This window comes from Monocercomonoides exilis (genome assembly GCF_001643675.1).
Source record: "Monocercomonoides exilis strain PA203 chromosome Unknown scaffold18-1597598, whole genome shotgun sequence".
NCBI classification, from domain to species: Eukaryota; Preaxostyla; order Oxymonadida; family Polymastigidae; genus Monocercomonoides; species Monocercomonoides exilis.
In genome coordinates, this window is record NW_027150563.1 from 51,035 (window position 1) to 76,543 (window position 25,509).

General features: G+C 39.5%; 4 protein-coding genes across 4 annotated transcripts; 2 read left to right on the plus strand and 2 right to left on the minus strand.

Annotated features, from left to right (window-relative positions):
* The first annotated feature begins 827 nt into the window (after positions 1–827).
* MONOS_9584 (putative RNA-binding protein 4) lies at positions 828–2,631 on the plus strand. Its single transcript, XM_067880099.1, has 4 exons — positions 828–1,035; positions 1,102–1,136; positions 1,215–1,384; positions 1,461–2,631. The coding sequence occupies exons 1-4, from the start codon at positions 870–872 to the stop codon at positions 2,119–2,121; spliced, it is 1,032 nt and encodes a 343-aa protein (XP_067728686.1). The 5' UTR covers positions 828–869; the 3' UTR covers positions 2,122–2,631.
* A 215-nt stretch (positions 2,632–2,846) lies between these two features.
* MONOS_9583fu15090 (putative 3'5'-cyclic nucleotide phosphodiesterase) lies at positions 2,847–14,552 on the minus strand (the record flags this gene model as incomplete). Its single annotated transcript, XM_067880098.1, has 3 exons — positions 2,847–14,229; positions 14,298–14,425; positions 14,513–14,552. 3 exons carry the CDS (start codon positions 14,550–14,552, stop codon positions 3,361–3,363), a joined length of 11,037 nt encoding a protein of 3,678 aa, XP_067728687.1. The 3' UTR covers positions 2,847–3,360.
* A 191-nt stretch (positions 14,553–14,743) lies between these two features.
* On the plus strand, positions 14,744–18,522 carry MONOS_15089 (putative neutral alpha-glucosidase AB). Its single transcript, XM_067867942.1, has 3 exons — positions 14,744–15,375; positions 15,467–17,369; positions 17,674–18,522. Exons 1-3 carry the CDS (start codon positions 14,762–14,764, stop codon positions 18,319–18,321), a joined length of 3,165 nt encoding a protein of 1,054 aa, XP_067728688.1. The 5' UTR covers positions 14,744–14,761; the 3' UTR covers positions 18,322–18,522.
* An 80-nt stretch (positions 18,523–18,602) lies between these two features.
* On the minus strand, positions 18,603–24,551 carry MONOS_15088 (putative WD domain, G-beta repeat; the record flags this gene model as incomplete). Its single annotated transcript, XM_067867941.1, has 6 exons — positions 18,603–19,370; positions 19,638–23,553; positions 23,701–23,985; positions 24,040–24,157; positions 24,225–24,364; positions 24,515–24,551. 6 exons carry the CDS (start codon positions 24,549–24,551, stop codon positions 19,214–19,216), a joined length of 4,653 nt encoding a protein of 1,550 aa, XP_067728689.1. The 3' UTR covers positions 18,603–19,213.
* Between the last annotated feature and the right edge of the window lie 958 nt (positions 24,552–25,509).

Sequence of the window (25,509 nt, forward strand, 5' to 3'; positions counted from 1 at the left end):
ACTCGAACGAAAGTTTGATTTCAAAAAGGATCAGCCATATTAACATTGTCAATTACCATAATCAATTATTGTAATAAAGAGTTGTGCTTTCCTTTATGAAATCAATTTCTGCAATGGATGTGTCCATGATTTACAAATCTTGCATATTCGATGATCGAGAATAGCTTCCTTGTCCACAAACATTTGTTGTCCTTTTTCAGCTTCTATTTTCAATGAGTTTAATATGTTTTCACAATAGAAAAATAGAAAACTATGAAAATCATTAATTTGGGTGATTATTTTTGACATCATAACTTTTTTACGAAATGTGAAATTTTCAAAGGTTGTTTGCCTTTGATATGAGGTTTAAAATTCGAATGTTGAATTCATTTCAACTGAATTTTAGATTAATGTTTTAGCTCTAATGAAGATGATGATGTCATTTATAAACGTTTTCATTATTCAGTGTTCTTTTGTTGATATTGAAGTGTAATTTTCGAATCGAGAATTCTGAAAAAAAAAATTTGATTATCAAAATAATCACCAATTTTGTAATTATCTTTTAAAATTTAAGAAGAAAAAATTTTTGACAAATCTTCAAAAAATAACCAGTATTAATTAAAAAATAAAAATTAATAAAACTTTCATCATTAGATACAAGAATTTCAAAATGCGGGAAAAAGTTTTTTTCAAAATTTCAGACATTATTGACAAATTCGTTTCTTTGGAAAGACAATCCATGTCAAAAAAGGACAACAGATCTATTTTTTATAGAATCATAAACTTAAAATGAAAAGAATAAATATTTTGATGTTTTTAAAAATTTATAAATATTGCGATTATTTTTCAGATCGAGACATTTTTATCAAAATAATTGAAAACATTTGTTAATGGCGTTATTTGTTGCACGATTGCCTGCACACGTTACTCAGAGAGATATAGAACGTAAATTTGAAGAATTTGGAAGATTGGATCGCTGTTCTTTGAAGCGAACATATGCTTTTGTAACATATGAACGAAAGGAAGATGCTGAAGAGGCAATTCGCCAATTGAATGGTTTTTATTTTTAAAATGAATATGAAGAGAAGTTATTATTATCTTTATTTATCTTTGTCTCTTCAGATACGGACTTTGATGGAAGAAGAATTGCTGTTGAAGTGTGCTTTGTTTTTGTGAAATTTTTGATATTTGTTCACAATGTTTTGATATAATGGCTATTTTTGTTAATTTTAAAGTGGGCCCATGTTGTTGATCATGGTGTCGCAGATGCTGAAGGGCTTTGCTACATATGTAATGAAAAGGGACATTATGCTCGTGATTGCCCAATGAAACGACGAAGAAGTTCGAGGTATTCTAGAAGGTCAGCACGTTCTAGTTACAGATCAAGGTCACATCGTCATGGAAGGTTTGATTTCTTTATTTTTCCTTTTTGAATCGTTTCTAATTCTATCCAATAATTTCTATCAATTTCAATCCGAAAGATCTCGCTCATATTCTCCAGAAAGTTCAAGCTCTCGATCTCGATCTCGTTCACGCTCTCGCTACCATCATGGACATCGCAAAGGGCGTTATTCTCATTCAAGCAGTGATGAATCTTCATCAAGGAGCCCATCATCATTTTCTGAATCTCGCTCACCAAAAAGAGCATCGTCAAAGCACAAATCAAGCAAAAGATCGCGAAAGCACAGAAAATCTCCTTCTTCGTCTTCCTCGCCATCATCCTCGCCTTCTTCATCTTCTGAATCCCGCTCGCGTTCTCCTTCAGCTGACCGGAAAAAACGAGGATCCTCAAAGCGCAAAGAAGGAAAAGAAGGAAAAGAGACGAAGCACAAGCACAAGTCCAGCAAGCGAAAGGGAAAGTCGAGGTCGCGCTCGTCCTCACGCTCTGAATCTCGCTCCCGTTCAGAGCATTCAGCACGCTCTGATCGCTCTGATCGCTCTGATCGTTCAGAACATTCAGAGCATTCTGCACATTCGCGGTCGAACTCTCGCTCGCATTCTCGTTCGCGCTCTCGATCTCATTCTCGTTCTCGCACTCGCCCGCATTCTGCGTCTTCGTCACGCTCGCACTCGCGGTCGCCGGCTGCATCGCGCTCAAATAGCGAAAGCGAGGCATCAGACAAACATCGGAGCGAGAATTAATTGTGGATGAGGTGCTTTTTATTTATAATGTCTTGAATTACAAAATTATAGAAGAGTGAGAGAGAAGGAGAGAGATAGAGAGATAGAAAGAAGGAGGTAGAGAGAAGGAGAAAATGAAAGCTGTATAAGAATAATGGAACAACTGACGAATTGCATTCAGATCTGAGAATTGCTGGGAACATTTAATACTTTTGCTTTATTTTTCTTTGGTTTTTTTTTATCTATTTTGTCTTTTTCTTTTCTCTGCAATTATTTCAGGTCGAAGTAATTTATCTGATGCGAAGCATGGAAGCACTTTTAACCAATTCACCACACCACACGCCCTTCCAGTTCGCATAAAGTGCCCAAAGAAAACCTGAAAGCTTAAAAGAATATACAAATAAATAGAAGTTATTTTGTTCAATAAAAGATAAATGCGTTAAGTGCAGTGCAAGCGAACAATAAGAAGCTTTCTGCTGTTGCAAGAGCCTTTCTTTTCCGCTAAAAAAGAAGCACAATTGAAGTGTTATATAAGAAGTCTGAAAGATTATTAGCCAGAACGCCAAAGAAATTCAAAAAGTATTGTTCGATGCTTGCATAAGAAGTTTAAAAAAGAAAAGCAAAAGCAAAAGCAAAAGAAGCAGTGAAGTTTTATCTCTAATCGTGAAAGAGTTGAACAACAAGTTGCACCAGAAAAATTTGAAGGATTTGCTGCATGCGCAAAAAAGCTATTTTGTGATTGAATATTTTTTTATTTACGGAAATAAAAACAACTCCAAAAGAGGGAAAAGTCTGAAGTGCAGGTGTGAAGGACAATCAGTTTAATAAAAACAAAACAGTTTCTCAACATTAACAAAAGACAAAAACACAACCGAAATGGCTTTGGTGATCTGATGCAGCGAAAGAGGATTTTATAAAACATGGAAAGTGATCATTAAACGAATTGCATGAAGAAACATGAAATTCGCAAATAAATAATTCGCTAACACATCAGAAATTAAGATTTAATGAAGAAAATAGAAAAATAAAGCTGAAAAAAAAATAATTACTTTTTTGAACTTCAGTATCAACAAAAACGGTTTATTGTATGGTGAAAATAAAAATAAATATAATCTTCAATAAAAATGAATACTAACATTAAGTTCATTTATCTTTTGTTTCTTTGACCAATGAAATTTCCGAAGTGGAGTTACAAACGGAACTACAGCCATCGCTAAGCTCTTTCACATTTCATTCACTTTCATTATCAACACTATCTTTTCATTTATCATCATCATCATCATCATCATTGTTATCATCCTTCTCAGCAATCTCCATTGAACATTCATGTTTCTCTGCAACAGTTGCTTCATCATCTTTCCCATCCACATTCTCATTTTTATCCTTCTCCTTCTCCTTCTTCTCCTTTTCCTTTCCTTTCTCCTTTTCCTTTCCTTTCTCCTTTTCCTTCTCCTCCTCCTCCTCTCTGCTGCTCTCCTCCTTCACATTTTCAAACACATTCGCCATCACACTCAGCATCTGCACACCCGCCCCCGTCGCCTCTCTTATCCGACCCCCCAAAAACACCTCTTCTCCATCAGACACTTTCTTCCAGAACTCCCTGTTCGAATTGATGCACGTCGTGTTCCTCAGATCCCTCCGCACCATCGGAGACACCGCATCCGCCACTGGACCCAGCAGAAAGTCAATGTAACCCATCTGCGAATCAGCCACCATCCTGTCAGACGCATCTGCCCTGTTCATAAACTTGCTGATTGGCATTCCCCGCGCTTTCTCTCTGTCTCCTTGGCTGAAAAACTCGCTCACAATGCCCAGTGTTGCTTGTCGTGCTAAGGGGAATGGGCGGCATTGATTGCCCATGTCAGCAAAGACAATAAGACCTTGTAGGAAGAGAAGCCGATCGCTTTCGCTGTTCGCGATGTCGAGGGTGGAGAGGAAGGGGAGCTGGTGCAGCTGATCTTCTGAAGAAGAAGAGGAAGACGATGATGACGGAGAAACTGGTGGCTGTTCACGTTTTGCCTCAGGATGTGCATTCTGCTGTTGTTCTGAAGCAGCAGAAGAAGAAGATACCTCCTTCGCAGACTCTTTCTGCTCCTCTGTCTGCTTCACACTCTGCGGATTTGGAATAATACGAGCTCTCAGCTCCTTCAGCAGTGTGAAGTAGAGAATTCCCGCATCTGTGGCAAGTATCATCTCAGTGAAGAACCTCCGGAAGATTGCCTTGTGCTGCTCGCTGAATGACGCTGTGAAGTCGCACGATGGATAGCGTCTGAGGATAGCGAGCCCTGTGTATGCGTGGAAGTTCTCCAGCACGGAGCGGTAGTTGTAGTGGTACGAAAGCGGGTGGTTTGTCGAGTTTAAGAACGCATTGCTCACACCCGGGTGCGATAGATCGTGGCAGCACGCAGCCACAAGCGCAGTGAAGAGTTCGATAGGTGAGAAGGCAGAGAACACTCTCTCTTTGTCCAGCAGTAGCAGCCACAAAAGAAGAGCAGCCACGTCTGAAGCATGAGTGGAGGTATGATACTGCACCCTCATGTTGTACATGCCATCAGCACGAAGCAGAAATTCATGCAGTTTCTTCTTGTTCACACCCAATTTATCAACCAGCCCCACTTTGTTCAGCACCCAATAGCCACACAAGGCAGTTGCATGTCCTCCCGTGGCTACTGACATCTTAAAGGCATCAAAATCAATCGTGTCTGCCAGCCGCAGTTGCTCAACAGCCCTTTCCACATCAATGAAAGGGAAGTAAGGAACAGATGGGAGAAGACAACGGGACTCTTCTTCAGAAAGGAAAGGATATTTTTTGTGGAGAGACTCTGGAGAAGGATGCGGTACATGATCAAACAAGAAAGACAAGTCAGTTATCTGTTGGCCACTGAGTGGCTTCAGCTGGGAGATCTGGTTGATGTGAGGGAGAGGAAGTGGGAGAGGAAGAGGAGAATGAACAGGGCGGATGTGGAGGCTCATGTCAGCGTGTGGGTGAGAGTGAAGATGTGACTGAGGAAGAGTCGGCGTTTGACTGTGCATGTTTGGATTGGCAGATGAAACAGAAGACGTGCGCATCAATGAAGAAGTCGAGACAACTGATTCATCAAGCCCTTTGCCCTGTTTCTCCCCATCTCCATTCATACTGCCCCCAATTCCTGATTGCTTGTCCACAGAAACGATTTCCTCAGCATCTGCTCCTTCCAACGCCTTTGCAAGCTGCTCCGAAGACAAACGCATCACTCGCCTCTTTCTGCGCGGAAATCGCAGACTGGAGAACATGTTGGCCTGCGACAGAGGAAGCGTTCCATTGCTTCTGCTTCTGTTGTTGCTGTAACCGTTGCTGTTATTGTTGCCGTTGCTTTGACTGCTCGCATTGCTTTCATTTGTGCCGATGCGAGTGAGTCTATGCAGTCTGCTGGTGTTTGTGCTGGCAGAAGAGAGGAGAGAGTTTGTTGAGGTCTGCCTCATCATCATCTTCTTGATCTGTGAATGGGCATACTTTCCTATTTTATGTGCGGAAAAGATGCTGCTGTCTTGTTCTATTCGCCCTGCTTTCCTCATTTTGCGCAGATTCTTCAGAAAGATGCTGTTGTTGAGCTTTGTGATTTCATCATGGCTTTCTTCGCTTTCGCACATTTGCCTCTCTTTCTTCATCCTCTCCAGCACATGCAACGTATGTCTGCTGTAATCCTTTGGTGCAATTTTCATCTTCCTTTCCATTGAACTTCCCTTCCTCCGCATCAGACTCATACTTTGATACGGCTCATGTTTTTTAATCCATTTGGAATGTTTGACAAAATGTGTCCATCTCCTTCTTTGTTTTATTGCGTCTGCTGTTTTTGGATTATTAACAGCAAGTTTATTTGAATGAGCTGATGTTGTTAGCTGCTTGAACTTCGAAAGCATTCTGTTATTTTCTCTGCGAAGGATGTTTTTGGTTGTCTGTACGTGTTTGTTGAACAGGAGCTGCTCATATTTGTTAAGCGAGTAATGAGACAAGCTGTTATTATTATTGTTATTATTAGTATTATTGTTATTAGACTTCTCTTGAATATTCTGCTTCTTCACAGAAACAGAAGAAGATGTAGAAGAAGAAGAAGAAGATGATGATGATGAACCATCTGCGGTTTGTGTTTCACAAACATCATTCAATTGATCAGGTTGTTCTTCAATGATTGCCTTGCCAGAAGCAGGAAGCGAACGTCTTTTTGTCTTCGGATGTGTTTTATTTGAAATCAGAGGAAGAAAAGTTGAAATAGAATGCCTTGCTTTCTTACGAGGCACCACAGTAACATTTCCATTGCTCGATATGAGCAAAGAAGAGGAAGAAGAAGAAGAGGAGGAGAAAGAAGAAGATTGTGGAGCGGAAGAAGAAGAATTAGAAGCATTTCGTGTTTGTTTCAGAATGTGTTGTGCAGCCTGATAAGAATCTGGATGAGCAGCAGAAGAAAAGACAGATGACGATGCAGATGAACCAAGCTCCAACTGCGGTGAAATGGCTGGGTTTGAATGAGTTGACATACAACCAGACAAAACGGAGGAGGAAGAAGAAGCAGAAGAAGAAGCAAAAGTTGAAGAAGGCTGAGAAGAAGCGTTGTGAAGAGAATGGGCAGAGGAAGAGGAGTAGGAATCGAAGACACACAGATCAGCATCAGAAGCAGAAGGAGAAGCAGAAGAAGGGATAGATGAATGAGAAGAGGAGAAAGAAGAGGAAACAAGAGAGGTGATGGAAGAAGAAGAAGCAGAAGAAGCAGCAGTAGCATTTGTTGTATTTATCACTGTTTTATTTGCTTCTTCACTTGTCTTCATCATCGGCAGCATCATCGCATTTCCTCTTCCTCTTCCTCTTTCTCTCTCCTCCGATTTCAGCCTCAGCTGCTCCATCAGATGCAGATCAAAGGGAACAATTAGATCTCCCTTGAATGTGGTGAGCGGGGTTGTGCAGTCAGGCAGAATAAGCTCGTAATTGAAACCAACCGAAGCCAGCTGGCTCCTCCAGAAGAACTTGTGGTCGAAGGAGGTTCGGAGAATGTGGTTTTGTTTTCCCCGATGCTGTTTTGTTTGTTCATTCGATTTATTGTTTGGTTTATTTTTTGTTTCTTCATTGAATTTTGAGTTTGATTTATCTTCTGAATCTTCTGTGGATTTATCATTTGCTTTATCTTTTGCTTCTTCATTGCTATTTTGTTTGCATTTCTTCCATTGATGAGCATATTGAAGATAATCCCTGTGTCTGAAGGGGAAGGGGGAAGCATAGTCAAAAGCAGAGAACACAAGAGAAGATACACTTATCCAATTTCTATAAGATTTGTATTGAACTTCTTCACTTCTTTCATTTCTTTCCTTCTTTTCCTTCTTCTCTCGCCTTTTCACACTGTTTTTGACCCTCAAATGATTTAAAAGATTATTTTCATTGAAAGAAAAACAAGATGAAATCGATCCAGCTGGTTTTGAGGCTGTGGAAGCAGAAAGCACTTGGAATGAATGAGAATCAGCTGAAGAGCAGCGAACGAGAGAAGAGAAAGGAGAAGCAGGGGCAGTTTGAGAAAGGGAAAGGGAAAGAGAAAGAGCTGTGGAAAGAGAAGGAGAAAGAGAAGGAGAAAAAGAAGGAGAAAGAGAAGGGGAAAGGTTATCATCAAGCAATTCACAGGAATCAGTGTGGTGAGGGGATATGCAAGTGCTAAGGGATTCATTGGAGCAGAGGAGGGCAGAAGAAGAGGAAGGAGACAGACGAAGAGGAAGAGGATGGAATGATTTGTGTGTGTGCGTGTTGGTTGGATGGTTGTGAGGGTGAGAAGAGGAGGAGGAAGAAGAAGAGGAGGAAGAGGAAGAGGAAGAGGAAGAAGAAGAAGAAGCAATAGCAGTAGAAATATCGTGAGATGATTCAATAGAATGCGAAGAGAGGAGAATGGAGTGAGCAGAAGGTGACAAACACGCACTGGATGAGACAGAATCAATAGCCCATTCAGAAAATGACTCAGAAAGAGAAGAAGAAGAAGAAGAAGAAGAAGAAGAAGAAGAAGAAGAAGAATGAGTATTAGCAGCTATAGTGGCTGAGGAGTAGGTGTATGTGATGGAGCCAGCAGATATGGCGGTGCTGGCATCAGAAAGAGCATCCAATTCTTTGGATGCGACTGAATGGTGTCTTTTGGAAGAAACAATGAAATTTTCTGGTTTTGGGGAAATTTCTTCTAAATCTTCTTTTTCTTTTTCTTCCTTTTCTCTTTCTCTTTCTCTTTCTTCTTTTTCTTTTTCATTTTTCATTTCAATTTGTTTCTTCCTTTTTTGCTCAATAAGAGAATGTTTATTGAAATGTGTGTGCTTGTCACGTGGATTTAAGTGAATGCTGCCAGTTGGATGATTACTGTGTGATCTACGAACAATCAGATGATGAAGATGAGAAGAAGAAGAAGAAGAAGAAGAAGAAGAAGAAAGAGAAGAAGAAGAAGAAGAAGAAGGTGAATGTGAAGGAGAAAGAGAACAAGAATTTGAAAGAGAAGAAGAAAGTGATTTAGAATGTGTAAGTGAATGAGAAGAAGAAGAAGAATGAGTATGAGAATGAGTCTGAATATGATGTCTGCTTATCTTTCTATTTGAATGCCTTCTTCTTCTTCTTCTTCTATTTTTGCTATGTTTGTCATGTTTTCTATGTTTTCTATGTTTATTTTGTTCATTTTGTTCATTTTCTCTTTGCCTCCTTCTTCTTTTTGTGTGTTGATTAAGAAGATATTCAGAATTTTCACCTTTTTCTTCTTTTTCTTTTTCTTCGTTTGAATAAGATGGATGGATATATATTGTGCTTGTTGGTTCTTTTGGCGTTTGAAACTCTTCTATTTTATCTTTCTCTTTCTCTTTCTCTTTCTCTTTCTCTTTCTCTTTCTCTTTCTCTTTTTCAATTTCTTTATCTTTTTCTTCTCCTTTCTCTATTTCTTTCCCTTCTTCTTCCTCTTCTTCCTCTTTCTCCTCTTTCCCCTCTTCTTTCCCTTTTAATCCTTCCTCTTCCATTTGTTTTCCCTTTTGTTTCATTTTCCCCTCAATCATCTCATTCATTTCATCTTCTTTCTTCATTTGAGCATCTTTCTCTTCTCCTTCTGTTATATTAACAGTTTGTGTTGAGCAATCTGTAGATGTTATATTCATAGACATTGGAGTTATTTGAGAAGAGGAAGAGGAAGAAGATAGAGAAAGAGAAGGAGGAGGAGAGGAAGAAGAGGAAGAAGAAGATGATGATGAAAAATCAATTTGCTTTGAAGAATTTGAAGAATTTGAAGAATTTGAAGAAGAAGAAGAAGAAGAAGACGATGATGAAATAAGAGGAGAAGGACGAGGAAGAGAAGGATAAGGTTTTGAGAAGAAGGAAGAGGAAGGAGAAGAAAGAAGAGAGAGAGAAAAGGAAGGAGAGCCAAGAGGAGTTGGAGAAGAGGAATTTTGATGAGAAGAAGAAGAAGAAGAAGAAGAAGAGAAAGGGAAAGAGGAAGAAGAAGCTATAGGCAAAGAAGAAGAGGAAGAAGAAATTTCCATGTAAGCCAAATAATTTTCTATGCCCTCTTTCAGATAATTTGACAGAAGAGAAGTGATACCATCACCTGGAAGAGGAAATGATGAGGTAAAATTCATTTTTTCTTTGGAGTTTCGAAGAGAAAGAGAAAAAGGAGAAGAAGAGGAAGAAGATGAAGAAGATGAAGATGAAGAAGAAGGAGAAGAGGAAGAGGAAGGAGAAGGAGAAGAAAGTGTTAATGATGAAGTGAAATCAGTTGTTGTTTCTTCTTCCTTTCCTTTTCCTTTCTCTTTCTCTTCTCTTCCATCTTCCCTTTCCCCTTCTCTTGCTTCTCCTCTTCCTCTTCTCCCTTCTTCTTCTCTTCCTCCTCCTCTCCCCTTGTTATTCCTCTCCATAATCTCGATCATCCATTTCCTCCAGCTGATCTGGCTCAAATACAACATGTTATCTTCCTTTGTGTCAACTCCAAGGGCAGATGGAAGAAGAGACCGAATAAAAACATCAGAAAGGATGGGCATGGAGAGATTGAGAGGGAGAAAACGATGGAGTGAGAAGAGATGCTTGGAAGGAGAGGGGGAAGAGGGGGAAGAGGAAGAGGAGGAGGAGGAAGAAGAAGAAGAGGAAGAAGAAGAGGAAGAAGAAGAGGAAGAGGAAGAAGAAGAAGAAGAGGAAGAAGAAGAGGAAGAAGAAGAGGAGGAAGAAGAGGAATGAGAGGAAGAAGAAGAATGAAAAGGAAGAAGAAGAGGAAGAGAAGGAGGTGGGGGCAAGGAGAGGGAGGAGAAAGGGAGAGGGAGAAGAGAAGAAGAAGAAGAAGAAGAAGAAGAAGAAGAAGAAGAAGAAGAAGAAGAAGAAGAAGAAGAAGAAGAAGAAGCCGTTGAATGAAAAGGCAAAGAAGATAAAAGATTAGCAGATCTTATGATATTCTTCATGGAAGAAGAAGGAGAAGGAGAAGAAGATGAAATTTCATTGATGAAATTTTCTTTCTCTTCTTTTTCATTTTTGTTTATTTTGATGAGAAGAAGATGTTTATGAGGGGAAAGAGAAGAAGAAGAAGAAAGGGAAGAAGAAGAAGAAAGGGAAGAAGAAGAAAGGGAGGAAGAAGAAGAGGAAGAAGAAGGAGAAGAAGAAGAAATATCAACAAAAGAAGAGGAAATAAAAGGAAGAAGAGAAGGTAGGAGAGGAATGGGATAAAGAGGATGCAGATCAACAAGAGGAAAAGAAGGTTTTTCTTGTTGTTGAGAAGAAGGAGAAGGAGAAGGAGAAGGAGAGGAAGAAGAGGAAGAGGAAGAAGAAAACAAAGAAGAGGAAGGGAAAGAAGAAGGGAAAGAAGAAGAAGAAGAAGAAGAAGAGGAGGAGGAGGAAGGAGAAAATGAAAATGAAAATGAAGAAGAATTTGAAGAGGAAGAAGAGTAGGAGGAAGAAGTTTGAGGGGCAGTATGATAAACAGAAAGAGAGCTAATGATTTGAGGGGTAGAAACAGCAGAAGAAGGGAAATGTGATTGAGATGGAGAAATTGAATGAACACGAGGAGAAGAGGAAGAGGAAGAAGAAGAGAAGGAAGAAGAAGGGGTAGAAGAAGAAGAAGAAGAAGAAGAAATGGAAGAAAGATGAGCAATTGGGAGAGAAGAAGCAGATGGAAGAGAAAGAGAAGGAGGAATAAACGAAGAATTAAATGAAGCTCTTTTTGCATTTGAAAGTTTCAAATTTTGATTATTTGACATTATTTTCATGTCATTTTCAGTTTTCAACGAACTGTCATGTTCTACAATTCTTATTTTAGCCATTTCATTTCCTTTTTCTAATTCATTATTAACATCATCACCTTTATCATCATCATCATCTTCTTCTTCTTCATCATATAAACCCGAAAAGTTACCAGAAGAATTTAACTCATCCAAATTCCTGTCATTTTGCTCAGAAATGACAGGCAAATCAGAATTTGACATGAACGAAGGGAAATTCTGTGATGGCGAAGAAATCAATTCTTCTATTCTTCTATTGCCATCTTCTTCTTCATAATCTTCATCAATTTCTTCTTTTCTCCCTTCTTCTTCTTCATATTCTTCCTTCTCCTTCTCCTTCTCTATTTCTTTTTCTTTCTTCTTTTCCTTCTTCCTCTTCCAATTCATCTTATTCATTCCATTCACTTCTGACTCACTTTCTGTATCTGTTGCATATGTAACATCATCCCCCAACTGCAACACCAAACTGCAATCCTTCTTTAATTGTGCAGATTTTGACATGTCTTGCATGTTTTGATGTTCCTGTTTAGGCACTGGATACTTCATGTCACCGTCGCTCTCATAGCAGAGCTCGGAATCGTCAGCAGTGTTTTGATGTTCTTGTTTAAGCACTTCATGATTGTTACAATTATCATTATCATAACTATTATTATTATTGTCATTAGTTTTATTATTCTTCTCTATGTTCTTATGCAATCCTTTCTTTTTCATAGAATGCATGCTTCTTTTGCCTGATGGATGATGACTAGAAGAAGAATTAGAAGAAGAAGAAGAAGAAGAATTTAAAGAAGAAGAATTTGAAGAGGAAGAAGAGGCAGAAGAAGCAGAATGAACAAGATGATGTGAAATTTGTGTTGTTTTAGGGGAAAACTCATCAGAAGAAGAAGAAGAATTAGAATTATCACAAATATCAGTTGAATATCTTGTTAACGAAATCACTTGAACATTTAGAACATTATCATTCTTTTCTCCTTTTTCTTCTCTTTCTTCTTCTTTTATTTCTTTCATAATTTGATTGACTTCTCTTTCTTCCTCTTTCTTTCCTTCTTCTCTTTCTCTTTCTCCTCTTCTTTCTCCTTCTCTTCCTCCTTCTCCCTCTTTCCCATTCCCTTTCCCATTCATCCCCCCACTCAATGAAGAGCATCTATGAATCGAAGAGAAAGAAGGGTGATTTTTGAGAGAAGGGGCAATTTGAGAAGGAAGAGGAGAGGAAGAAGGAAGAAGAGAAGAAAGACACAAAGAAGAAGAGGAGAAAATGGATTGACGAGGAGAAAGAGAAGAGGAAGAGGAAGAAGAAGAAGAAGAAGAAGAAGAAGAGGAGGAGGAGGAGGAGGAAGAAGATGATGATGAAATTGAAGGTAAATAATGAGGTACAGAAGAAGAATGAGAAGAAGAAGAAGAAGAAGAGGAAGAAGAAGAGAAGGAAAGCAAAGGAAGTTGAGGGGTAGAAGCATAAATTGAACGTTTTTGAATGGAATTTTTGTGTTTGGAATGCAAGTTGTAATGCTGGTGATGATGTTGAGAAGAAGAAGGAGAAGAAGAAATGTGATGATGTTTATGTGAACGAGTTGAAGGAGAATGAGAATGCGAAACAGAAGAGGAAGAGGAAGAAGAAGAAGAAGAAGAAGAAGAAGGATGATTATGATGATTATGTTGATGAATGGACAAATGTGATTTGTGATGGTGCAGATGATTCGAGTGATGGCTGCTGATTGATTCGTCGCGTGGAAGAAGCTGATAACTTTGTGTGTTCTGTCTGGAATGAACAAGAGATGAAGAAATATCACTGAATTCCCCTTCATCCAATTCATCTCCATTATCTTTATTAGAATAATCATCATTGTTTTCCTTTTGCAGTGTGTTCATTAAATCATCATTAAAATGATCTGATACTGTTTTGTGTCTATTTTTGTGAATGGAATTGTTAGATGGCCACAAATGTGCTTTTTCTATACCTTCTCCTTCTTCTTCTTCTTCTTCTCTGTTATCTCTATTATTTTCCCCTCCATCCTCATACTCCCACATCCTCTCCCTCTCTGCCTCCTCCTTCTCTTTCCCAATCTCTTCCCTTCTCTTCCCCCTCTCCTTCTTCCTCTCCTTTTCTCTCTCCCTCTCCTTCTCCCTCTCCACATTCCTCCTCCTCCTCCTCCTCTCCTTCCTCTGCTTCCTCGAAAACCTTCCTCGATGCTGCCTCGTCTCATACTCCTCTGAGCTGCCCTCTCCAAACTCCTCCAGCAGCGGCAGTGCGAGCTCAGTCTTTGACGGCCGCAGCCTCAGACTCATCCACCTCCTTTCCTCATTCTTCATCTCCTCCACTTTCTGCTGAATACGCGCCTGCAGCCATTCTGAATGCTCCCTCCCCTCTGGCTCTGACGATGTGATGCCCTCGTTCTCAGACGTCTCTTCACTCAACAGCGGGCCGTAGCTGCCAAACTGCTGTGCTCCGGCTGATTCTTCTATCAATTCGTCGTTCTCTTCGGGCCATTGTGCTTCTTCTGACAGCAGAGGAAATTCGTCATCTTCCTCGAAATCGAATTGATCGGGATCGGAATATGTCGGAGTGGATTGCGGATGAAATGAATCGTCGAGAACGAAGTGGCTGCTTCCTCCAAGCATCATCAGAAGCGCATCTCGTTGTCTCTGTTGCTCTTTTTCTCTTTCAGTTTTCGTCAAGTTTGTACGTTCATCAAGATATGGAACTTGTTGTTGGAAAGTATTTGAGAATTCGTTCGGCTGCATTTGAAAAGTCAACGAACTGGGTGATAGAGGTTGAGTGATACTCAGTCCTGGTGTGTTGTTAACGTATAAGTCCATGATTTGTGAAGGATCTTGTATGGACGGCGGCTTGACTTGAGACGATATCAATCCGAGAGCAATCGATAAGTTTTCTCGATCCTATAATAAGAAATAGAATATTTATTTTTGTTAAATATGAATATCAACGATATTTCAACTTATCAAACCTCAGGCGCAAGAGATGGATTTTGTAGGATTTTTTGAAGAGAATGTGCAATTTTGTTTGCATCCGATAAATTTATTTGACCATCATTTTGAATTTTTTGAGGAGAAAGAGAATTTGTTAACTGATTTTCTGTTATATTTTTTACAAATAAATAATTAATCGAAAAACATTGTTATACAAAAAATGTAAAATAACATCAAAAACAATTTTTCAAACCGTTCTCTTTCGCCATTTCTGTTAGAGATGGGTTCGACATTTAGTCAAACTGCTTGCCAAAACTTTCTTCAAATGAGCGAAACTTAAAATATCTCTTTCAAAGATCAATAAGAAAAATAATAAATGTTCAATAAATGAAATAACTTAAAAACAAGTCCAATGTCAAAGGATATTATATCCATGCAAGTTTCATTGCTCATTTATTAACTTTGCAAAATGATAACCATTATCGTTTTATTTGTCATTCATATGGCAATCGTTCTTTCTTCATTTATTTTTTTCTTTATTTGGGTTTCTCATAGCATGGATCGTTCCAAATTCGAGAATCCGCAGAATGCATTATTTTATACCAGTAACAGAGATTTTGAAGGGCTTAAATCACCTTTCATTTTAATTCCTGAAATAACAGTTAACACTGATTCAATTGATGGGAAAATATTTAATCAACGCGATAATGTTACATTGCCATATCATATTGATTTTTATATACATGGCATATTTCGCGTTTATCTTCGAGAAAGTGAAGCAGGTTATCGAAGACCTGAACTTGAAAATGTCCTCATTAACAAAATTCAAAAGCAGACAATACAAAGTGAAAAGGATGAAGAAAAACAGATAATCACATTTGGGCGTTATAAATTAAGAATACATTTTGAAAAATTCATATTTGAACTTATTGATCGAAATGAAGTTATAATGGAGATAAATCGACACAAATTGTTTAGTTTTGAACACTTCACAACGGAAATCATAAATCAAAATAGAGGAGCAAAATCATTAGGTTTGGAGTTCAGTTTTGTTGGGGCGAAAAGCGTTTATGGATTGCCCGAACATGCATGCTCATTCCGATTGCCAATGACACGGTTTGATATAAATAATGTTTTCAAAAAAAATTGACTGTACACTATAAATAAATTTTTTATATTTCGATTGTGTCCACATTTTATTGTTTAGCGGATCAACTGCAACCGCAAAAGAACCAATCCGATTGTGGAATCTGGATGTATTTCAATACGAAACCAATTCCGTATTTCCATTGTACGGAGCTGTTCCCCTCATCATTGCACTTCCAGAATCTCAGCAAGATGCGAGTCTGAAGCCCAGTCAGCGCGGATCATTCACCGGTGTTTTGTGGCTAAACAGTGCAAACACGTATGTTGACTTGAGCGAAGAGATTGAGAAGAAGAAGAGCGAAAGCACTGCTTCTCCCCCTTCAGAATCCGTCCACACAATCCACAGCCATTTCATTAGCGAGACTGGACTGATGGACTTCGTCGTATTTGCCTCTCCTTCTCTCTCTGAGCTCATCTCCTCGTATCATCTGATGACAGGCGTGCCTGCTTTTCCTCCTCTTTTTTCACTGGGCTTCCATCAGTGCAAGTGGAACTACGAAGACGAAGCCGACTGTCTGACTGTGATGCAGAAGATGGATGAGGCAGACATACCCTTCGATGTGCTCTGGCTGGACATTGAGCACACAGACGGGAAGAAGTATTTGACTTGGAATTCGCAGAAGTTTCCCGACCCTGCCAAGATGCAAGAGAAGCTGGCAGCTACTGGGCGGAAGTTGGTGACGATCATCGACCCCCACATCAAGAAGGAAGACGGGTACCACGTGTACAGCGAGGCAAAAGACAAGGGATTCCTCATCCGCTCGCCAGGCACACCTTTGGCCTCTCCGAAGGATGGAGCGACATTCGAAGGGCATTGCTGGCCAGGGAATTCAGTGTATCCTGACTTCATGTCTCCTGAAGTAAAGAAGTGGTGGGCAGGGCTGTTGACTGCGGAGAGGTACAAAGGAGCCACGCCCATCACCCACACGTGGAATGACATGAATGAGCCCACCGTGTTCAATCACTATGAGCTGACTATTCCGCGTGATGCAGTCCATTTGGACGGCAGAGAGCATCGCGAAGTGCATAACGCGTTTGGGCTGAACTACGTGATGTCCACATACGAAGGTATGCACCAGCGGATGAAGGGCTGCAGATCGTTCATCCTCACCCGCTCGTTCTTTGCCGGCATCCACAGATACGCTTCTGTGTGGACGGGGGACAACCAGGCAAAGTGGGAGCACCTGCAGACGGCGGTGCCGATGTTGTTATCGCTTTCCTTGTGTGGAATTCCCCATGTTGGTGCAGATGTTGGAGGATTCTTCTTCCACCCTTCACCCGAGCTGATGACACGATGGCTGCAGATGGCTGCCTACCAGCCGTTCTTCCGCTCGCATGCCCATTTGGACTCACCCAGAAGAGAGATCTATTTGTTTGACGAGCCGTGGCGGTCGAGGATGGGGGCAGCGGTGAAGGACAGGTACCAGATCCTGCTCTACCTGTACACGCTGATGGCGCAGAATGCAGTGAGCGGGGCGCCTGTGATGCGTCCGCTGTGGATGGACTTCAGCGATATCAACTTGGGATTGAATGAAGAAACGATGTTGGACTCAGCGGGGACTACAAGCTTTATGCTGGGAAGAGATCTGTTGGTTGTGCCTGTGACAAAGGAGGGGGCGAAGGAGGTGACGTTTCCACTTCCACTGAGAATGAAGAAGAGAGAGGGAGATTTTGCTTCTTGTGAGAAGGATAATGCAGAAAAGAAGGAGGGAGATGAGGACAAAGATGAGGATATTCCAGTGAAATGGTTTGATCTGCACACATATGCTGAGATCAGCGCTTCTTCTTCCTCTTCTCCTTCTTCCTCTGATTCCAGCTACGAGCTTACAGTTCCTGTGAGCATGGAGTATATTCCTGTGTTTGTCAGGGGTGGTTCTGTTCTTCCACTTTGGCTGAGAAGCAGAAGATCGTCTTTTCATCAACTAGAAGATCCAATCACACTGCTGGTGGCTCCAGATTACAAGGTGTGTGCATGTGGAGAGAGAAAGAAAGGGAGAAAGAGAAAAAAAAGATAGACAGAGAAAGAGAGGAAATGAGAATGAAAACCATTTGTTTTAGTTTTATGGGATACTTTTTGATTTGTTCAAAAAAGCCTAGCAAATTTTCTTTTGTGTTCTTTTCCCCAATTCTTTACAAATTATTATTATTATTATTATTATTTTTCTTTTCTTTTCTTTTTTCTATCTTTCTTTCTTTATTATTATTTTTTTCCTTTTTCAATCTTAAATTATCAATTTATTAATTTTATTTCATTATTATTCACCACAGAATTCTGCAGTAGGCCACATCTTTATTGATGATGGACGCACACACGCGTGGGAGCTGATAGGCAACTATCTCTATCGAGAAGTCAAATACACACAGACATCTGAAGATGCTGCTGTTATCACGTTCAAAGCAGCTCCACTGCCTTTTGGATTATCTCTTAAGAATGATACATCATCATCATCATCATCTTCTTCTTCTTCTTCTTCCACTCCACAATCTTCTTCTTCTTCTTTCTCTTCTTCCTCTTCCTCTTCCTCCAAAAGACTCAATCTTCCCACCAGTGACGATATCCTCTCACTCAAAGAAGACATCCTCAACTCAGCCAAAGCAGCAGCCAAATCAGAAGATCTTTCATCTTTCTTCAATCCACCAGATTTCCCTCCTTCCTCCTCTTCTTCTTTGCCTCGCATCGTCCATTCAACTTGGGATTCCATTCAGAATAACAGCAGAATCGATGTGGTGAGACTGTTAAATCAGAAGAAAAGCCCGAAAAACGTGAAGTTTGTTTCAATGAAGGAAGGGAAGAAAGAGGAGAAAGAAGAGAAAGAGGTGAGGTTTGTGTTTAATGAAGTGTTGAGTGTTGTTGATGTGGTGATGCCGAAGGAATCGTTGACAAAAGGAGAGTGGGAAATTCATGTCAGTTTCTGAGGAGAAGGAAGAAGAAGAAGAGAAGAATAAAATAAAATAAAATAAAAAATCTATTTTTTTAAATGAAAAAATGGAAATAAATATCAGAATAAACATACGCTTTTTTTCAATTATTTAACAGAAAAGAATGAGATTAAGCTTTCTTTTAATCTCATTTTTTTCCAGTTAAATAACACAACATCGCGTGGTGAAATAATCCAATATTGAATTGTTTGTTTGGGTGAGGAAAAAGAAATTTTCATAAAAAATTCAAAAAAATTGCGTAAAAATGATAAATGTTGTTTTTGTAATTCTTTTGAAGATAAGAAGTTGATCATTTACATTACAAAAAGAAAGAAATGAAATGTGATCTTGAAATGAAAAATAAAAAAGGTTTTTAAAAAGAAAAAAAAAATAAAAAGAGGTTACTTATTTTTCATTCTGAAATGAGAATGATGATAAGTTCAGCTAAGGAAACAGCTCAAGAACAAGAAAGAGACTGAAATGTTAGAACAATCGAAGAAGATGAGTCAAAAAATCAAAAATCAAAATAAAAGAAAATCATTAAGATTCACATTTGCTTGGAACAAAGCTTTCCAAAAAGAGAGCGAGGAAGAGCTAGTAACAAAGCAATCTTCAAAAAGAAAAAGAAAGAAGCAACATAATTTCTTTTTTAGGACCATTTCTTCTTCTTCTTCTTCTTCTTCTTCTTCTTCTTCTTCTTTCTTCTTTCTTCTTTCTTCTTTCTTCTTTCTTCTTTCTTCTTTCTTCTTATTCTTATTCTTATTCTTCTTCTTATTCTTCTTCTTCTTCTTCTTCTTCTTCTTCTTCTTCTTCTTTCTTCTTTCTTCTTTCTTTGTATCTATCTTTCTATCTTTCTTTCTTTCCTTCCATTTATTAGAAGACTCTCCAATCAGCACCCAAGCGAATCCAGAAGTGCAGACAATGTAGCTGCCTCCACAAACACCGGCTGTTTCTCTTTTCTTCTTTCCATAGCCACTCCAAGCATCGTCTTCAGCGACGCATTGATGTCAGCCAGATAGAAATGCGCTGTTTGGCATTGCTCTTTCCTGAAATAATATTAAAAATATGAAAATATTGTAAAAAGAAAGAAAGAATGAAAAAAACATAAAAGAAAGAGAAAACAATTAATAGAAATTAGTATCAATTGGAGAAAGTTATTTAATATAATTAACATATTATTTATTTATAAATAAAAAAAAAAATAAAATAAAAATAAAAATAAAAACATTTCATTCCATTCACATATTCATCCAATAAGATACATCTCTTCTTTCTTTTCCCCTCTTTCTCCCCTCTTACTCCCCTCCTCATACTTTTGATCCTGCACATTCACCGGCGTCGCATCCCCCTTCACTCCACTCGCTGCCCCAATCTCATTCTCAATCATCTGCCCATACGCCTTCGCCACAATCGCTGTGGTGTGGATGGCTGTAGCTGAGTGCTGCTCCACTGGGCTCAGCACCAAACTCGACAGACGCGGGAGAAGAAGACAAGCTGCCCCAAACGAATATGCTCCTCCTCCTCCTCCTCCTCCGCTTTTCCCTTTACTTCTGCCCTTTTTCTGGTTCAGCACTCTTAACACATCCACAACTGCTGCATCGTCTCCACACAATGCAGATGAAGCCATCTTCTTCGCTTCACCTCCTTCTCCTCCACCTTCTCCACCTTCTCCTTCTCCAATCCCTGCTTCCTCATCCAAATAGCATGCTTCCCCTACACCCACTGCCCCATCGCTGTTCCACACGCTCCTCAACGCAGCAATGTTTGAGTGTCTCAGCTGCAAAGTACGAAGAATGCGCTTATGCGGCTGAAGAAGAAGAGAAAACATGGATGAATCAGAAGAGCCATCAATTGCATTTGTTGCTTTGCCATTCTCAACAGAAGAAAGAGAAGAAGAAGAAGATGAAGAAGAATACCCCATCAACCTTCCCCCTCCCACAAAATGTGTGCTGTCAGCTGGGAAAGAAGACAGCTCTCCCGCCGAATTGTCAATCAGATTCAACAATGACACGCCATCCACATTTGCCACAAACGAGCCAGTTGAATGAGTCCCTCTGATTGATTCCTTTCCTTCCCCAGCTGCTCTCCTCTCTCTGCTGCTGCTGCTTCTGCCTCCTCTTCCTCCTCTCCCTTCTCCTTTTCCTCTGCTTCCCCCTCCGTCTCTGCTTCCACTCGATGCCCTCTGTTTCCCCATTGCCGTGTTTCTATTGGAAACAGAAGAAGGTCTGTTGGATTTCAAAGAAGGAACAGCTGAATGCGAAGAAGACTGCGGAATCTTTCGAATCTCTCCTTTGCTGCTTCGGTCAATAGAGCTGCTACGGGGTCGCTTTGAAGCAGAAGAGGAAGAAGAAGAAGAGGAAGAGGAAGAAGAAGAAGAAGAAGAGGCAGTTGAATTACTGCGATGGGAAGAGAGAGGAGGAGTGGGAGTGACAGAATGAGAGTGGGAGAGAGAAGAAGGAAGAGAAGGAGAAGAGGAAGAGGAGGAAGAAGAGGAAGAGGAAGAAGAAATTGAAGCAGAAGCTGTTTTTGGAGGTGTTTTCTTCGCTGCCTGCTGCAATGATGCTATTTTTGGTGGTGAAGACGAAGGGGAAAGCAATTCGTTCATTCCATTTTGCTTCTCTTTCTCCTTCTCCTTCAACTTCATCTTAAACTCCTTAATCTGCTTATCCAAATCTGACATTGACACTTTCTCCTCCTTCTTCGCTTTCTCTTCTCCTTCCATCTCTTTCTTCTTCTTCTGCAGCTGCCTCTGCAATCTTCTCAGCAAAAGCGGGTTTTTTGGCACGCCATCAGGAAGTTCTACACCTACCTCTGCTGCAAGTTCAAGCACTTCTCTTTGAGAAGACTGAGAAATGACAGAAGAGGAAGAAGAAGAAGAAGAGGAGGAGGAGGAGGAACGTGATGATGAAGGAGGAGATGGATGAGAATCGTCAATGGAAGAGAGGGAAGGAGATTGTTGAGCGGATGATGTGTGAATTGAAGAAGTTGAAGGAGAAGAAGAGGAAGAGGAAGAAGAAGAAGAAGGCAAATGAGAAGGAGAAGCAGTTTTGATAGCTCTTTCAGGCTTTTTTGAGGAAGAATTTTCAGTCTGAGAATTTGCAGTGGCTGCTCGGCCATCTGCTTTGTGTGGTGTGTTAGAGGAAGAAAATGGTTGTTTTTTTGATGGAGAAGGAGAAGAAGAATGAGAAGAAGAAGAAGAAGAAACAGAAGAAGAGGTATTTGATGTGTCCAAGGAAGAAATGTGAGATGGAGATGAAGAAGAAGATGAAGTGGAAGAAGAAGAAGAAGAAGAAGAAGAAGAAGAAGAAGAAGAAGAAGAAGAAGAAGAGGAAGAAGAAGAAGAGGAAGAAGAAGAAGAAACAGAAGGGGAAGAGGAAAGTGAAGTGGATGAAGTGCGATGATGTGAGTGAGATTTAGCAGAAGGAGAGGAAGAAGAGGAAGAAGAGGAAGAAGAGGAAGAAGAGGAAGAAGAAGAAGGAGGAGGAGAAGTATTAGATGCAGATGCAGATGCAGAAATAGAAGAAAAATAAGAAGAAACAGAAGAAGAAGAAGACTTTTCTTTGCCTTCACTGTTTAATGAAGAAATCACATTTGCTATTCCTTCATTCCCTTCCTTCCCTTCCTTCTTCTCATTCCCTTCAACCGTCTCAGTCTTCTTTTGTGTGGCAGAGAATGGAAAATGCAGCGTCCTCTTTGTCATCCGCATCGTCGGCATCATCTGTGGCTCTTTCATCAAATTAGCTTCTTTCTCATCACTTCCTCCTTCTCTTCCTTCTCTTCCTTTTTCTTTTTCTTTATCATCATCTTCTTCTTCTTCTTCCTCTTCCTCTTCTCCTTTGTCCATCTTTCTCAAATGTGATTTCCCTTCCTTCGCTTCCCTTTTCCCTTCTCCTCCTCTTCCTCCTCTTTCTCCTTCTTGATCTTCATCAACCCAATCTGAGTGTGTTGTATTCAGTGCCTCTTCATCAAACATCATCGAATACTCTTCTATCTTCTCGTTGCTGTCTTCACTTTCTTCACTTTCTTCTTTCTCTTCTTCCTTCTCCTTCTTCTCCTTCTCTTCTTTCTTTTTCCTTTCTTCTCCTGCCAATAAATCAGAAGAAGAATGCTTCAGATCTTCATCCACAAATTCATCGTCTTTTTCTCCTCTTGTTTCATCAGAAATATCTTCATTTGTTTCTGCCATTGAATCTTCAAATGAAGAAGACAAAGAAGAAGAAGAGGAGGAGGAGGAAGAAGATGAAGGTGATGGCGGTGATGATGACGATGAAGGAAAAGACAAAGCCGTACGTGAAGAAGGAGATTTCAATGGAGAATCCACATAATTATTTGAAACAACTGGAGAATTCGAACTCGAACTTGAATTTGAATGAGAAAGAGAAGAAGAAGAAGCAGGAGAAGCACTAACATGTCCGCCATAAGAGCCATGAGGAGTGTGCTGACTCTGCTGGTGCTGCTGCAATTGCACAGGCGATGGCACATTTGGTGTCGTCCCCACAGACAAAGAAGGCAGCCGTGTAGGCGTCTTCCACTCCCGCCTCGTTTTCCGCACAACACTCGGCGTGGAGAAGGCGCTGCTGTCAGAAGAAGAGGAAGAAGAAGAGCTTTGCTCACTGGATGCCTGCGATTGAGATGGAAAAACATATGCAGAGGAAGAGGATGAAGAAGAGGAGGAGGAAGAAGAATAAGCAGAAGCATCTTTCCCTTCTTTCCCTTCCTGCGCTATCGACGCCTCAAAGCGCGCCATCCGCTTCAGCTGCTGTCTCTCCTTCTGCTCGAACTGCTGCTTCCATGGCTGAAAGTGCTTCATCCCTGCTGTCCACACCGTCAGCTGCTGGTCCTTCGCACACCCAATCATCATCACGTCATCGTCCACTCGCAAATCACACACACGCCCCATCGCTGCCGTCACTCGGTCGCACATCGCAGGGCCCAACAGCATCCCTCTGCTTCCTCCTCCTCCTCCACCACCACCTCCACCTCCTCCTCCTCCTTCTCCTCCCAGTGGTGAAGCCTCCCACCGCCAGAAGCGCACCGCCTCTTCCGACCCAACACACAGCACCTCGCCGTCGGCGCCGGCAAACTGCAGCGAGCGGATTTTTGTGGTGTCTGGCGGGATGGAGGTGATGAGAGAGAAGGTTGTCAAATCGAAGATGCGTGTTGTCCGGTCGCTGCTCCCAGTCGCCATGACCAGCTCGCTCGGGTGGAGGGCAATGGCATTCACTGGGCCTGAAAGATCGGGTTGTAAAGCAAAGGAAGAAAAGAAAAGAAAGAAAGAAAAATTCGTCAAGTTCGAATTGTTCAGAAATTTGAAAAGAGGAGAAATATTAAGTTAATTGACGCTGAGCATCGAAACGGGTTATGAATGTTCCATACCATCGTGCTTGAATGTTTTGATAACTTTGCCTTCATAAAGATCCATTACGCAGCATAGTCCATCATCACCTCCACTAAAAAGCCATCTGCCGTCGGGACTAAACTGCACAGTGTTCACATTATTTCTATGCAGTTTGTACGTTTGAACACATTGGCGAAGCTGCAAATCCCACACTTTCACGGAAGTGTCATTGCTGCCTGTGGCTAGCTGAGCTCCATTCGGTGAAAACGTTACGCAGGCACACGTTTGATGATGACTTGAAGAAAACAACTTTACGTTTCCACCTTTCATATTTTCAAAATAATTTTCAAATAATAAACTTAAAAAATTGTGCATACTTTTTTGATCTGCAAAATTCCAAACCCGAAGTCCTCCTCCATAATTTCCAGATGCTATTTGCTGTTCAGATGAATCAAATGCAACACATGTTACTGCAGAAGTATGCCCTTGTAATGTCTGATATAATTAATGAGTTACATAGGAATGGAAGAAATTGAAAGAGAATAAAAATATGTTGTCAAACCATGAAGGGTTTTCCTTTTTCTTTGGCCTGTCTTAATGTCCATATACAGGTTTTCTTATCTTGTCCGCCAGTTGCAATAATATTTGAATTTTTTGCCACAGCAACGCACAAGATTCCTCCTTCATGTGCTTTACATTCGACTTCAATGTGAAAAATGAGAAAAATTAGTAATACAGAAAGATTTGAAAAATATTAAATCGTGAAAATTTCACGAAATAAATCATGAAGTGTAACAATTTTATTTTGTGAAATGAGAACTCATAATTTTAAGTAAAAATAAACTGTCATACGGAACTTTGATAGCCTCTTTATTGATCTTTCGGACATTTTCGTCTTTCAAACAATGTTAGCTATAATGGGAAAATTATTAAAAAGGTATTTTTTTTATTCATTTATTACAAAGTCAAATATTGTATTAATCAATGTTGTTCCATTATATGCAGAAAATTTTGTCAACCCCAAAACAATTAAAAAAATATTAATTAACAATTGATGAATAAATGATGTCCAATAAGCCTTTGTGACTTGAAATGAAATTTTGTTCCAAGTCAGTTAGTGACTTGTAGATAACTGAAAAAAAAATAAATAAATAAAATAAAATAAAATAAAATAAAATAAAATAAAATAAAATAAAATAAAATAAAATAAAATAAAATAAAATAAAATAAAATAAAATAAAATAAAATAAAATAAAATAAAATAAAATAAAATAAAATAAAATAAAATAAAATAAAATCGAAAAAAAGATAAGAATGATGAATTTGAAAATTTTTTATGGCAAGATGCTACTTTAAGGGGGCCCGATTTTTTCGTTAAATCCATGAATTAATAGCTAAAAAATGCAATGTGGAGATATTATAAATACATTAGGTTAATAATAACCAATTGATCAAAACTGAAAATGATTGAATGTTTTTTTATTCACATAATAACTTTCATGAGGCTTTTTTCTATTCTTCTTTCAATGCTTGAATTGAGCTTTTTGCAACCCTGACATCAACAAATAGCACTAATATTCAAATTTATAAACCTAAAAATGTCTTTTTATTGTTATTAAATGAATTTATCAAAAAAAATATAAAAAATTTTAATTAGAGGACAGTTGTTTTTGAGAACGAAAACTTGAAAAAAGAAAAATGATAAATAAAACATATAGCCAACACCAAAGAGTGTTGATGAATATTCACTCAAAAACATTTAGCCTTTTCATGAAGCTAATTTAAATTTTTTAGGTACCCTTAAAGTAGCCCTTTGCCTTTTTTATTAGTAAAAAAAAAAAAAAAAA

Bases quoted from the DNA above. Each gene is read 5' to 3' on its own strand.
- MONOS_15089 (XM_067867942.1), top strand. From the start codon at position 14,762: ATGGCAATCGTTCTTTCTTCATTTATTTTTTTCTTTATTTGGGTTTCT. The intron at 15,376-15,466 runs GTTTGATATAAA...TTTATTGTTTAG, and splicing joins TTCCGATTGCCAATGACACG to CGGATCAACTGCAACCGCAA. The intron at 17,370-17,673 runs GTGTGTGCATGT...TATTCACCACAG, and splicing joins TGGTGGCTCCAGATTACAAG to AATTCTGCAGTAGGCCACAT.
- MONOS_9584 (XM_067880099.1), top strand. From the start codon at position 870: ATGGCGTTATTTGTTGCACGATTGCCTGCACACGTTACTCAGAGAGAT. The intron at 1,137-1,214 runs GTGTGCTTTGTT...TTAATTTTAAAG, and splicing joins GAAGAAGAATTGCTGTTGAA to TGGGCCCATGTTGTTGATCA. The intron at 1,385-1,460 runs GTTTGATTTCTT...TCAATCCGAAAG, and splicing joins AGGTCACATCGTCATGGAAG to ATCTCGCTCATATTCTCCAG.